Source organism: Cololabis saira, chromosome 22 (assembly GCF_033807715.1).
Source record: "Cololabis saira isolate AMF1-May2022 chromosome 22, fColSai1.1, whole genome shotgun sequence".
Lineage (NCBI taxonomy): Eukaryota > Metazoa > Chordata > Actinopteri > Beloniformes > Belonidae > Cololabis > Cololabis saira.
The window spans coordinates 36571905-36585286 of record NC_084608.1 but is presented as its reverse complement, the minus strand read 5'-3'; the positions used below and the strand labels follow the sequence as shown (position 1 = coordinate 36585286).

At 43.5% G+C, this 13382-nt stretch overlaps 1 protein-coding gene across 1 annotated transcript in view; it reads right to left on the bottom strand.

Annotated features, from left to right (window-relative positions):
• The window catches only part of LOC133423421 (aspartyl/asparaginyl beta-hydroxylase-like), a gene marked incomplete at its 5' end in the record, with an annotated part of 61164 nt that extends 48358 nt beyond the window's left edge, over positions 1 to 12806 (bottom strand). Inside the window, one exon of the mRNA XM_061713595.1 lies at positions 12719 to 12806. Coding sequence (XP_061569579.1) covers positions 12719 to 12806 — 88 coding nt within the window. The remainder of the gene's footprint in view (positions 1 to 12718) is intronic.
• Between the last annotated feature and the right edge of the window lie 576 nt (positions 12807 to 13382).

The window sequence follows — 13382 nt, the reverse complement described above, 5'->3', positions numbered from 1 at the left end:
CTGTTCTTATTGTACTTTTTCTCATAATCCTTTTTCATTTTCTCCTGTTCAAATCCAGTTAACCCTTGTGCTGTCTTCGGGTCAAGGAAGGAAGGAAGGAAGGAAGGAAGAAAGAAAGGAAGGAAGGAAGGAAGGAAGTAAGGAAGGGAAAAAGGAAGGAAGGAAGGGAGAAAAGAAGGAAAGGAAGAAAGAAGGAAGGAAGGGAGGAAAGAGGGAAGGAAAGGAGGAAGGAAGGGAAAAAAGGAAGGAAAGAAGGAAAGAAGGGAAAAAAGAAGGAAGGAAGGAAGGAAGGAAGGAAGGGAGAAAAGAAGGAAAGGAAGAAAGAAGGAAGGAAGGGAGGAAAGAGGGAAGGAAAGGAGGAAGGAAGGGAAAAAAGAAGGAAGGAAAGAAGGAAAGAAGGGAAAAAAGAAGGAAGGAAGGAAGGAAGGAAGGAAGGAAGGAAGGAAGGAAGGAAGGAAGGAAGGAAGGAAGGAAGGAAGGAAGGGAAAAAGAAGGAAGGAAGAGAGGAAGGGAAAAAAGAATGAAGGAAGGAAAGGAGAAAACAAGGAAAGAAGGTACGAAGGGAGAAAATAGGAAGGGAGAAGGAAGGAGAGAGCAGGAGGAAAGAAGGAGGGAAGGAGAGAAGGAAGGAAAGAAGAAGGAAGGAGAGAGCAGGAGGAAAGAAGGAAGGAAGGAGAGAAGGAAGGAAAGAAGAAGGAAGGAGAGAGCAGGAGGAAAGAAGGAAGGAAGACCAGGGTTAATCGGGTCGCGGCGATTGATCTCCGCAATCTGAATCCTTGTGTAATAATTGTAAAAATCTGGGTTATTTTCTTGGAGGATCTGGTCGTATCAGTCGGTGACCGCTCGTCCGTCACTCACGCTGTTCGCTGTTCGATTGCGTTATTAATTGTTCGTTTTTTTCCCACTTATTCCACCGGACACCGAAAGTGTTTTTTTGCTATTTTCGGCCGAACAATTTGGGTTACCGAACCGCGTGCCACTCAAAATTCCAAGATGGCGGCCCCTAAAATCCAAGATGTCCGCTCAAAAACTTGCTTTTTCCTTTATAACTCGAAATGCCTTGGTTTTAAGCCCCATAAATATATTAAAGTTTAATATAAAGTTGGGTATTGTGGACATTTTGGTACCAAGTACATGTCTGTATCCAATATATTTTGATAATTGAGTGTTCACATATTTGGGTAACCGAACCTTCGGTGCGTCACTAGTGGACCATATTTACGGGGTGTTGGGCCCAGAGGTGCCTGTTCCAGATGTGGTTCCTCTCCTCTCTTCACTTCCTCTCTTCCTCTCTTCACTTTCCCTCTTCCTCTCTTCACTTCCCCTCTTCCGCGACGCTCTTCCGTCTCTTCACCTCCGCCACGCTTCTCTCCGTCTCTACCGGCTGGTCTCTTGGATGAGAAGCGTTGTGTTTCTCTCCGTTCTTGGTGGCGTTGGTTCTCTCCATCCTCTCCCTCTCTCTCTCCATCCTCTCCTCCTTCTCCCTCCCTTCTCTCTCTCTCTCCTCGGCCATCTTGGCCCGGGCCACTCGTTCTCTCTCCATCCTCTCCCACTCCTTCTCCCTCTCCGCTCTCTCACTCCATTCCTTCTGCCGCCTCTCTTTCTCCGCCTTCTCCTTCGTCAGTCTCTCTCTCTCCTGGGCGATTCGCTCCCTCTCCATCCTCTCTCTCTCTTTCAAAAGTCTTTCCTTCTCTCTAGCGATTCTCTCCATCTCCATCCTCTCTCTCTCTTTCAAAAGTCTTTCCTTCTCTCTAGCGATTCTCTCCATCTCCATCCTCTCTCTCTCTTTCAAAAGTCTTTCCTTCTCTCTAGCCAGTCTCTCCTTCTCTAGCCTCTCTCTCTCTCTGGCCATCCTTTCTTTTTCCTGTCGCTCTCTTTCCATGGCGATTTTCTCTCTCTCTTGTCTTTCTTTTTCTGCTCTCTCTCTTGCGACCCTCTCTCTTTCCTGTCGCTCCTTCTCTTTGGTGATTCTCTCTCTCTCTCGGGCCATCCTTTCTTTTTCTTGCCTCTCTCTTTCCTTGGCGATGCGTTCCCTTTCTTGTCTTTCTTTCTCTGCCCTCTCTCGGGCCATCCTTTCTTTTTCTTGCCTCTCCTTCACCAATCTCTCCTTCTCCACCTTCTCCTGCTCCAGTCGTTCCCTCTGTCTTTCAGCCGCTTTTTCTTTGGCGATTCTCTCCATTTCTCGTTTCTCCTTCTCCATCCTCTCTTTCTCTCTTTTCAGATTGTCCTTCTCCTTTTCCATCATCTCTTTCTCCTTCTCCATCCTCTCTTTCTCCTTTTCCATCTTCTCCTTTTCTCTTCCCAAACTCTCCTTCTCCTTTTCCAGATGTTCCTTCTCTCTTTTCAGATTCGCCTCTTCCTTTTCCAGACTCTCCTTCTCCTTTTTCATCTTCTCCTCCTCCTTTTCCAGATGTTCTTTCTCCTTTTTCATCTTCTCCTCCTCCTTTTCCAGATGTTCCTTCTCCTTTTTCATCTTCTCCTCCTCCTTTTCCAGATGTTCCTTCTCTTTTTTCAGATTCTCCCTCTCCTTCTCCATCGTCTCCTTCTCCTTTTCCATCGTCTCCTCTTCCTTCTCCAGCTTCTCTTTCCCTCTCTTCAGGTTCTCCCTCTCCTCCTCCAGCAGCTTCCTCCCGGCGGCCGAGGCCTCCTCCTCGCTCTTATCCTCCTCCCTTTTCTTCTCCTCTTCCTTCCCTCTCTTCTCCTCCTCCTCCTCCAGGAAGGCCCGGACCTCGGCCAGGGCGATGCCAGCGATCCTCTTGGCCTCCATCTTGTGGTGGATGAACCTCAGCTCCTCCTTCAGCGCCGAGCGGAGCATCGTCCCTCCAACCGTCGGGTATCGAACCGCCGGGTCTCCAACCGTCGGGTCTCCAACCACCGGGTCTGAGACATTCAGCTGGTTAAACATCAACCTCCAGGAGGTCAAAGGTCAGGAAGTCCAGGCAACATGCAGCAACCAGGAGTTAGAGGTGCAGGACCAGGAGGAGCACCTTGGACCGGTTAAGAAGCACCTTGGACCGGTTAAGAAGCACCTTGGACCGGTTAAGAAGGAGCTTGGACCGGTTAAGAAGGAGCTTGGACCGGTTAAGAAGGAGCTTGGACCGGTTAAGAAGGAGCTTGGACCGGTTAAGAAGGGGCTTGGACCGGTTAAGAAGGAGCTTGGACCGGTTAAGAAGGAGCTTGGACCGGTTAAGAAGCAGCTTGGACCGGTTAAGAAGCACCTTGGACCAGTTAAGAAGCACCTTGGACCTGTTAAGAAGCACCTTGGACCTGTTAAGAAGCACCTTGGACCGGTTAAGAAGCACCTCGGACCGGTTAAGAAGGAGCTCGGACCGGTTAAGAAGGAGCTCGGACCGGTTAAGAAGGAGCTTGGACCGGTTAAGAAGCACCTTGGACCGGTTAAGAAGCACCTTGGACCGGTTAAGAAGGAGCTTGGACCGGTTAAGAAGGAGCTTGGACCGGTTAAGAAGGAGCTTGGACCGGTTAAGAAGCACCTTGGACCAGTTAAGAAGCACCTTGGACCTGTTAAGAAGCACCTTGGACCTGTTAAGAAGCACCTTGGACCGGTTAAGAAGCACCTTGGACCGGTTAAGAAGGAGCTTGGACCGGTTAAGAAGGAGCTTGGACTGGTTAAGAAGGAGCTTGGACCGGTTAAGAAGCACCTTGGACCGGTTAAGAAGGAGCTTGGACCGGTTAAGAAGGAGCTTGGACCGGTTAAGAAGGAGCTTGGACCGGTTAAGAAGCACCTTGGACCGGTTAAGAAGCACCTTGGACCAGTTAAGAAGCACCTTGGACCAGTTAAGAAGCACCTTGGACCAGTTAAGAAGCACCTTGGACCGGTTAAGAAGCACCTTGGACCGGTTAAGAAGGAGCTTGGACCAGTTAAGAAGCACCTTGGACCGGTTAAGAAGCACCTTGGACCGGTTAAGAAGGAGCTTGGACCCGTTAAGAAGGAGCTTGGACCCGTTAAGAAGGAGCTTGGACCCGTTAAGAAGGAGCTTGGACCGGTTAAGAAGGAGCTTGGACCGGTTAAGAAGCACCTTGGACCGGTTAAGAAGGAGCTTGGACCGGTTAAGAAGCACCTTGGATCGGTTAAGAAGCACCTTGGACCGGTTAAGAAGCACCTTGGACCGGTTAAGAAGGAGCTTGGACCGGTTAAGAAGCACCTTGGACCGGTTAAGAAGCACCTTGGACCGGTTAAGAAGGAGCTTGGACCGGTTAAGAAGGAGCTTGGACCGGTTAAGAAGCACCTTGGACCGGTTAAGAAGGAGCTTGGACCGGTTAAGAAGCACCTTGGACCGGTTAAGGAGCTCCTCCGGTCCTGGTTAGTGGAGTTAAACCAGTCTGGGAGTTATTAATACCGTATCCATGGTAACGCTGGTTACAGTCTAGTTCAGGGGTGTCAACCAGTCAGAGCCACGATTGGTTACTGGGTTACCGAAAAGAGCCACATGGTCCACATGCTCACATCAACCTGTTAACTGTGGTATAATGATCTGATTGGTTGTTAACTGTGGTATAATGATCTGATTGGTTGTTAACTGTGGTATAATGAGCTTATACCACGGCTTCTATTCTAAAGCCTCATCACAGCAGATCATTCCACGTCAGGGAAGCAACAATGTTTCCATGACAACAACCAACTGTTACTGATTTTTGGGACGGTTACAGCAGGTAGCGAAAGGTATCACAGCCTGAAGGTAGCAATTTAGGCCGTGGTATACGCTCATTATATCACTTTAGGCCGTGATATACGCTCATTATATCACTTTAGGCGGTCGTATACGATCATTATATCACTTTAGGCCGTGATATACGCTCATTATATCACTTCAGGCTGTGATATACGCTCATTATATCACTTTAGGCTGTGATATACGCTCATTATATCCCTTTAGGCCGTGGTATACGCTCATTATATCACTTTAGGCCGTGATATACGCTCATTATATCACTTTAGGCCGTGATATACGCTCATTATATGACAAACGCCCCCTCAGCTGTGATATAATGAGCGTATACCACGGCCTGTCGTGATGTTTTGCCTAAATATTAATATTTAATTGATATTATATATATATATATATATTCAACTCTCCCACTCTAGTTAGTACAGTTATCAATAACCGGTTCCGTACCTCTGGTTGTGTTTCCTCCGTCTGCAGAAACAAGAGGACAGAAACAATCGGCTAATCATCGTTAAATCAGTTAATTAAAACCCCGCAAGTTCCTCCGGTAGCTACCTGGTCGGAGTCTGATCCCCGGACCGCCGGCGGTTAACGTTTCTAGGAGGAGACGCACAATAGAGTCTGATACCAGAGTCCGGCACAGCAGAGCAACATAGCAAGGCACCGCAGCAAGGCACCGCAGCAAGGCACCGCAGCAAGGCACAGCAGCAAGGCACCGCAGCAAGGCACCGCAGCAAGGCACCGCAGCAAGGCATGCCACAAGGGGAAGGTGGTCAAAGACGGTCAACAACAGCACGAGGGCTGATGGACGAGCATCCAAGTTCATCATAACAGAACTTGGGGCCAAATCCACAAAGAATAGATTGCGCCCGCAAATAGCGCTGTGAATTGCGCCACATTTGCGCCTGCAATTTGCCCCGCTTTAAGGTCCTATTCACAAAAGATTTTTTTTGCTCTAATGATATGCCGGCGCAAACGCGCCCATAAAGGATCGGGACCAGATCAGGATCTGACGCTAATTCCTGTTCTGTGTTTTGCTACACACACCTACAGGTCAGCTGTTAAACACACACATTCTAGATTTATATGTTTATATGGTGGAATTGTTTGTAATAAAGCAGCCCTTTACTGTATGGATGAATCCTGAGCTCCGTCCTGTTATTTTTATTTTTAAATCTGAGATAAGTCCACAACCCCACTTGATCTGACTGTGTACAGTCATGTCTGACTGTAGATTTCACCCTTAATATCATTCAGTATCACACAGGCTTGAATGATATTGAAGAGAGAGAGAAACAGAGACAGAGGGGAAATGAAGCCTGAATTATGGTTCTGCGTTAAATCGATGCAGAGCCTACGGCGTAGGGTAAGCGTACCCTACGCCGTAATCTCTGCGTTGGTGTAACGCGGACCATAAATCAGCCTTGAGGAGTAACCCAGGGGTCATATTGGGGTTTTTAAAAACCCGAATATGAGCAAATTCCAGTTATTCAAAGGGGTTATTGGTGTTTACATGGCCGTGCAAAATCGGGTTATTGCTAATATTCCGGTTAGAAAAGGGTTATTGATGCTGGAAACGCAGTCATTGGGTTCCACGAGGTCCAACATGTGGCCACTTTCATGTGTCGGTGAGCTGGATTCATAGGGTTCCACGAGGTCCAGACACTTGGACCAGGATCCAGATCCTGGTCCTGGTCCATACAACCAGACACCTGGACCAGGATCTAGATCCACAACGGGCCTGAAGACCTCCCATCACCAGGAACCGACACCAGCCCGGCTACCATGACGTCTACGACTCAAACCTGGGTCACAGAAACCTGATCCCGGTTCAGAGTCCTTCAAACTACCAGGATCATGCAGGTCACACCGTGCATCGTTAGTGGGAGTTGAACCGACAACCCTGACGGTTCTCTACTCAACCTGTCAGTCAGACTCGTGCAGGAACTCTACCTTTACTTCTGCCCGTCTTCTTCACCTCCTTCCTGTCTGTAGTTCAGGAGAGACACACACCTGTGAGAACTGCCAGACCGGTCCAGACCGGTCCAGAACCGCCGGAGCACGCTAATGCTAGGAGTTAGCACTGTAGCTTAGCAGAAGCTAGGATGCTAACTGCTAATTTGGTCCAGTCTGGGGTGACCGCAGGTCCTAGCGAAGCCCCGCCCATCCTCGTCACAGCGGTAACATCAGAAATTAGCGGCTAAACTATAGTATTATTATATATTATAGTATGGTGATATCATTTTGTTATACGTTATAATAATATAAAAATGATTATATTATATTAGGATGTTACTATATTATTATGCTATATTTATATTATATCGTGCTACACCACTTTATATGATAATTATTTATTTGTTTACTTATTTATACTCAAATTAATATTCTTAATTTATTTATCTACTTTCATCATATTATTTACACACACACACACACACACACACACACACACACACACACACACACACACACACACACACACACACACACACACACACACACACACACACACACACACACACACACACACACACACACACACACACACACACCTTGTCATTGTAACTGATGTTGTCTTTTGTCGCTGTTTGTACTGTAAAAAAAAAAAAAAAATAGCTGCTAGCATCGTAGCTTAGCAGAAGTTACGCGTTAATGTCAATGTCGTCCATTTAACCCATGTGGGAGGAGTCTGTTCCAGCTTACATGACATCATGAAACCCGGACACAAATTATTTAAAAACTACTGAGAAAAACTACAATTTCAAGTTAAAAACTGCTGAAAATATGTTGATTAAATTTTCTTTAAAAACCAAAAAAAAAGAAGATCTTATTAGAAAAACGTTTTTATTTCACAGCACAAGTGAACGCTAACATCTGGAACAACTTCACACAACATCGGAGTTGCGTGTGACTTGTTGGAAACAGGTTTTATAAAATGAGAAAAAAACACTTTAAGACAACAAACTCAAAGATTTACACTTTAAAATATCTACATACAACCAGTGAGTTCGGGTCCGAGACCACGTGGCGGCTACGTAGCGGCTACGTGGCGGCTACGTAGCATCCCATTGAGTAGCTAGCCCAGGGATCGGGAACCCAAAATGTTTTAGAGCCATATTGGACCAAAAACACAAAAAACAAATATGTCTGGAGCCGCAAAAAATTAAGTTTTGTATTAGAATGAAGACACATATTGCATGTTTCTATATTAGTTAGAACTGGGTCATCGGCTGCAAATGTAGCTGCTAATGTCTTTCACATGACTCTTTTTATTATTGGACACCTTTTTGCTACAGAGCAAACATTCAGGCGACGAATGCAAATTATTCGCTCCAAGAAAGGTTGAATCCTCTTTTTCTCCTCAGTTATTTTTCTCTTTTTCCCAGTATTAGGGCCAGGCAGGAGAAAAATAAAAAAAATATTTTAGAGGAGGAAGATTTTTTTTTCATTATGCACTTCGAGAAAAAGTCGAAATTTTGTGAATAAAGTCGAAATTTCGAGAATAATGTTGAAATACAATTTCAATAAAGTCGAAATCTCGAGAAAAAAGTCGAAATGTCGAGAAAAAAGTCGAAATGTCGAGAAAAAGTTGAAATGTTGAGAAGAAAGTCAAAATTTTGTGAATAAAGTTGAAATGTTGAGAAAAAAAAGGGGAAATTTTGACTTTATTCTTGAAATTGTATTTAAACAATCTCGACCTTTTTCTCGAAGTGCACAATAAAAAAAATCTTCCCCTCTCAAATATTTTTTCTCCTTTCTCCCTGATATTCTTCCGTACAAATCTTCGTTAACAGAAATGTTGAAATTTTGTATTTATTCTACACATTTTTACAGCATTGGAAAACGTTCAGAATGTTTGTGTCATGTTTGTCCTACAGAAACCATATTAAAACCAAACATATATTTCCCTCCCCCATCGATTTCCATTTTCAAACATGTTTGAAAAAGCTCCAGGAGCCACTAGGGCGGCGCTAGAGAGCCGCGTGTTGCCAATCCCCGAGCTAGCCTAGCGTAGCCCTCCGAGCCCCGAGCCGTCAGAAACTGCCGGGTCGGAGCGACGCTACCGTGGAACCCGGCGAACAGACCTGCTCCAACCGGTCCGGGTTCAGTGCGTCCCAGTATAAAGATTCATGTTCAAGTACAATTTCGAGAAAAAAGTCGAAATGTATTTCAACTTTATTCTTGAAATTTCAACTTTATTCACGAAATTTTGAATTTATTCTTGAAATTTCGACTTTATTCACGAAATTTTGAATTTATTCACAAAATTTCGACTTTATTCATGAAATTGTATTTCAACATTAATCTCGAAATTACAACTTTATTCACGAAATTTTTAATTTATTCATGAAATTTCAAATGTATTCACGAAATTGTATTTCAACTTTATTCTCGAAATTTCGACTTTATTCACCAAATTCCGACATTATTCATTAAATTTTGACTTTATTCACAAAATTCCGACTTTATTCACAAAATTTTGACTTTATTCACAAAATTTTGAATTTATTCTTGAAATTGTATTTCAACATTATTCACGAAATTTCGACTTTATTCACGAAATTTATTGATTTTTGAAATTGTATTTCAACATTAATCTCGACATTTTGACTTTATTCACGAAATTTTGACATTTTTCTTGAAATTGTATTTCAACATTAATCTCAAAATTTCGACTTTATTCACGAAATTTCAACTTTATTCACAAAATTTCAACTTTATTCTCAAAATGTCACTTTTTTCTTGAATTTGTATTTCAACATTATTATCGAAATTTCGACTTTATTCACAAAATTTCGACTTTATTCAAGAAATTTTGACTTTATTCACAAAATTTTAACTTTATTCACGAAATTTCGAATTTATTCTCGAAATTTCAACAATATTCACGGAATTGTATTTCAACTTTATTCTCGAAATTTCGACTTTATTTACGAAATTTCGAATTTATTCACGAAATTTCGACTTCAGGACCACGGCGCCCCCTACTGGTTCTGGAGGTCCAGAATGACCCCTTCAACCGGCCTGGTGGCCCCGCCCTCTTCCTCCTCCTCATGCCCCGCCTCTTCCTCCTCATGCCCCGCCTCCTCCTCATCATGCCCCGCCTCCTCGGCGCCGCCCGGCTCTGCCGGCGACGACGCTACGTCATAAAGGAAGGTGAAGAAGCCATAGATCCAATCAGAGCCCTCGTCAGCTAAAATATTGAGAACCTCCTGGAGCGAGTCGGCGTTACCGCCGCCGTCTTTGGTCAGGCCTGACGAGAGAGGAAGAGAGAGAAGGAGGGAGGAGAAAACTGGATGGAACGGAGGGATGGAGGAGAAACCCAAAAGGAAAGGAAGGCGTCGTGATGGAGGGAGGTTAAAGGATAAAAAAGGAGGATGGTGAGAGAGGAAGAGAGAGAGTTAAAGAACATCAGCAGAACATTTCCTCTCTTATTTAACCGTTTCAACAGTTTCAACGCCTCTACGCCGACGACACCACCTCCTACATCAGGGCTCTTTAGCGCCGCCCTAGTGGCTCCTGGAGCTTTTCAGAAAATGTTTCACCTTTTTTTTTTTTTCAATTTTTTCCTCTTTTTTTCCCTCTTTTTTTGCTTTTTTCACCTTTTTTCTTTTTTTCTCTTTTTTTCTTTCCTTTTTAATCTCGACATTTCAACTTTTTTCACGAAATTTTGACTTTTTTCTCGAAATTGTATTTCAACATTAATCTCAACATTTGGACTTTTTTTCTCCTTTTTTTCTTATTTTTTTCTCTTTCTTTCCTCTTTTTTTCTTCCTTTTTCCTTTCCTTTTTAATCTCGACATTTCGACTTTTTTGTCGACATTTCGATTTTTTTCTGAACATTTCAACTTTATTCCCAAAAGAGGAAGAGAGAGAAGGAGGGAGGAGAAAACTGTAGGGAAGGGAGGGATGGAGAGCAACTCAAAAAGAAAGGAAGTCGTGATGGAGGGAGGTTAAAGGATAAAAAAGGAGGATGGTGAGAGAGGAAGAGAGAGAGTTAAAGAACATCAGCAGAACATTTCCTCTCTTCTTTAACTGTTTCAACAGTTTCAACGCCTCTACGCCGACGACACCACCTCCTACATCAGGGCTCTTTAGCGCCGCCCTAGTGGCTCCTGGAGCTTTTTAGAAAATGTTTCACCTTTTTTTTTTCAATTTTTTCCTCTTTTTTCTCCTTTTTATCCCTCTTTTTTTTGCTTTTTTCACCTTTTTTCTTTTTTTCTCTTTTTTTCCCTTTCCTTTTTAATCTCGACATTTCAACTGTTTTCACGAAATTTTGACTTTTTTCTCGAAATTGTATTTCAACATTAATCTCAACATTTGGACTTTTTTTCTCCTTTTTTTCTTATTTTTTTCCTCTTTCTTTCCTCTTTTTTTCTTCCTTTTTCCTTTCCTTTTTAATCTCGACATTTCGACTTTTTTGTCGACATTTCGACTTTTTTGTCGACATTTCAACTTTTTTCTGAACATTTCAACTTTATTCCCAAAAGAGGAAGAGAGAAAAGGAGGGAGGAGAAAACTGGAGGGAACGGAGGGATGGAGGAGAAAAAGGAAAGGAAGGCGTTGTGATGGAGGGAGGTTAAAGGATAAAAAAGGAGGATGATGAGAGAGGAAGAGAGAGAGTTAAAGAACATCAGCAGAACATTTCCTCTCTTCTTTAACCGTTTCAACAGTTTCAACGCCTCTACGCCGACGACACCACCTCCTACATCAGGGCTCTTTAGCGCCGCCCTAGTGGCTCCTGGAGCTTTTTACAAAATGTTTCACCTTTTTTTTTCCTTTTTTCCTCTTTTTTTCCTTTTTTTCCTCCTTTTTTTCACTTTTTTTCCTTTTTTTCTTCTTTTTCTCTTTTTTTCTCCCTTTTTCACCTTTCCTTTTTAATCTCGACATTTCAACTTTTTTCACATTTCGACTTTTTTCTCGAAATTGTACTTCAACATTAATCTCAACATTTCGACTTTTTTTCTCCTTTTTCTTCTTATTTTTTTTCTCTTTCTTTCCTCTTTTTTTCTTCCTTTTTCCTTTCCTTTTTAATCTCGACATTTCAACTTTTTTCTCGACATTTCAACTTTTTTGTTGACATTTCGATTTTTTTCTGAACTTTTCTGAACTTTTTTTTCTTTTTTCCTTTTTTTCTTATTTTTTCCTCTTTTTTTCTTCTTTTTACCTTTCATTTTTAATCTCGATATTTCGACTTTATTCACAAAATTTTGTCTTTTTTCTTTAACATTTCGACTTTTATCTCAACATTTCAACCTTTTTCCTCAACTTTTCAACCTTATTCACAAAACTTTGACTTTTTTCCTCAACATTTTGACTTTTTTCACGACATTTCAACTTTGTTCTCGACATTTCAACTTTTTTCTCGACATTTCAACTTTTTTCTGGAAGTGCATAATGAAAAAAAAAATCTCCCTCCTCTAAAATATTATTTTATTTTTCTCCTGCCTGGCCCTGATACGCTTACGTAGATTTGCGTAACAAAAAGAGTCATAAAGACATTAGCAGCTACATTAGCAGCTACATTAGCAGCTACATTAGCAGTCGAGGACCCAGTTCTAACTAATATAGAAACATGCAGCATGTGTTCCTTCATTCTAATTCTGATACAAGACTTTTCAGTTTTTGCGGCTCCAGACATATTAGTTTTTGTGTCTTTGGTCCAATATGGCTCTAAAACATGTCGGGTTCCGATCGCTGGGCTACGTGATCAATCGTAGCAGTTTCCTGCTGCACCCGGGTCACGGAGTCTCAGAGACCAGGACCTAGACCGGTCCCTGGAACCAGAACCAGGACCAGAACCAGAACCAGGCTGGTTCCTGGAGGATCCACCAGGTCCAGTCTAAGATCTCAGCGGGGCTCTAGAGGTTTCTGAGCAGCGTGTTGCTACCAGTTCCCAGAACTTCAGAGGGAAACCAGCAGAACCAGACTGGAACACACGGCAGTGCCGACCCCCCAGCTGACCTTTGACCCCCCCAGCTGACCTTTGACCCCCCCCCGCCCCCCGGAGTTAAAGAGAGAGAACTTGCCGAGCAGAACTTTGGCGTCTTCCACGTCGAAATCTCCGTCTCCGTCAGAGTCGTAGGCCGTTAGTTTCCCTGGAGGAGGAGAAGAACAGTTAGTTCATCCCTCCATCATCCCTCCTTTATCCCTCCATCATCTGTCATCCCTCCTTTATTCATCCATCCATCATCCCTCCATAGGGATGGGCGGTTCCTTCCTTCCTTCCTTCCTTCCTTCCTTCCTTCCTTCCTTCCTTCCTTCCTTCCTTCCTTCCTTCCTTCCTTCCTTCCTTCCTTCCTTCCTTCCTTCCTTCCTTCCTTCCTTCCTTCCTTCCTTCCTTCCTTCCTTCCTTCCTTCCTTCCTTCCTTCCTTCCTTCCTTCCTTCCTTCCTTCCTTCCTTCCTTCCTTCCTTCCTTCCTTCCTTCCTTCCTTCCTTCCTTCCTTCCTTCCTTCCTTCCTTCCTTCCTTCCTTCCTTCCTTCCTTCCTTCCTTCCTTCCTTCCTTCCTTCCTTCCTTCCTTCCTTCCTTCCTTCCTTCCTTCCTTCCTTCCTTCCTTCCTTCCTTCCTTCCTTCCTTCCTTCCTTCCTTCCTCCCTCCCTCCCTCCCTCCCTACACAAAAACGTCATCAACAGGAATTTATCATTTTTACCGTGAGATACAAATTCTTACTGTGGGGAATTTTTTTGACGG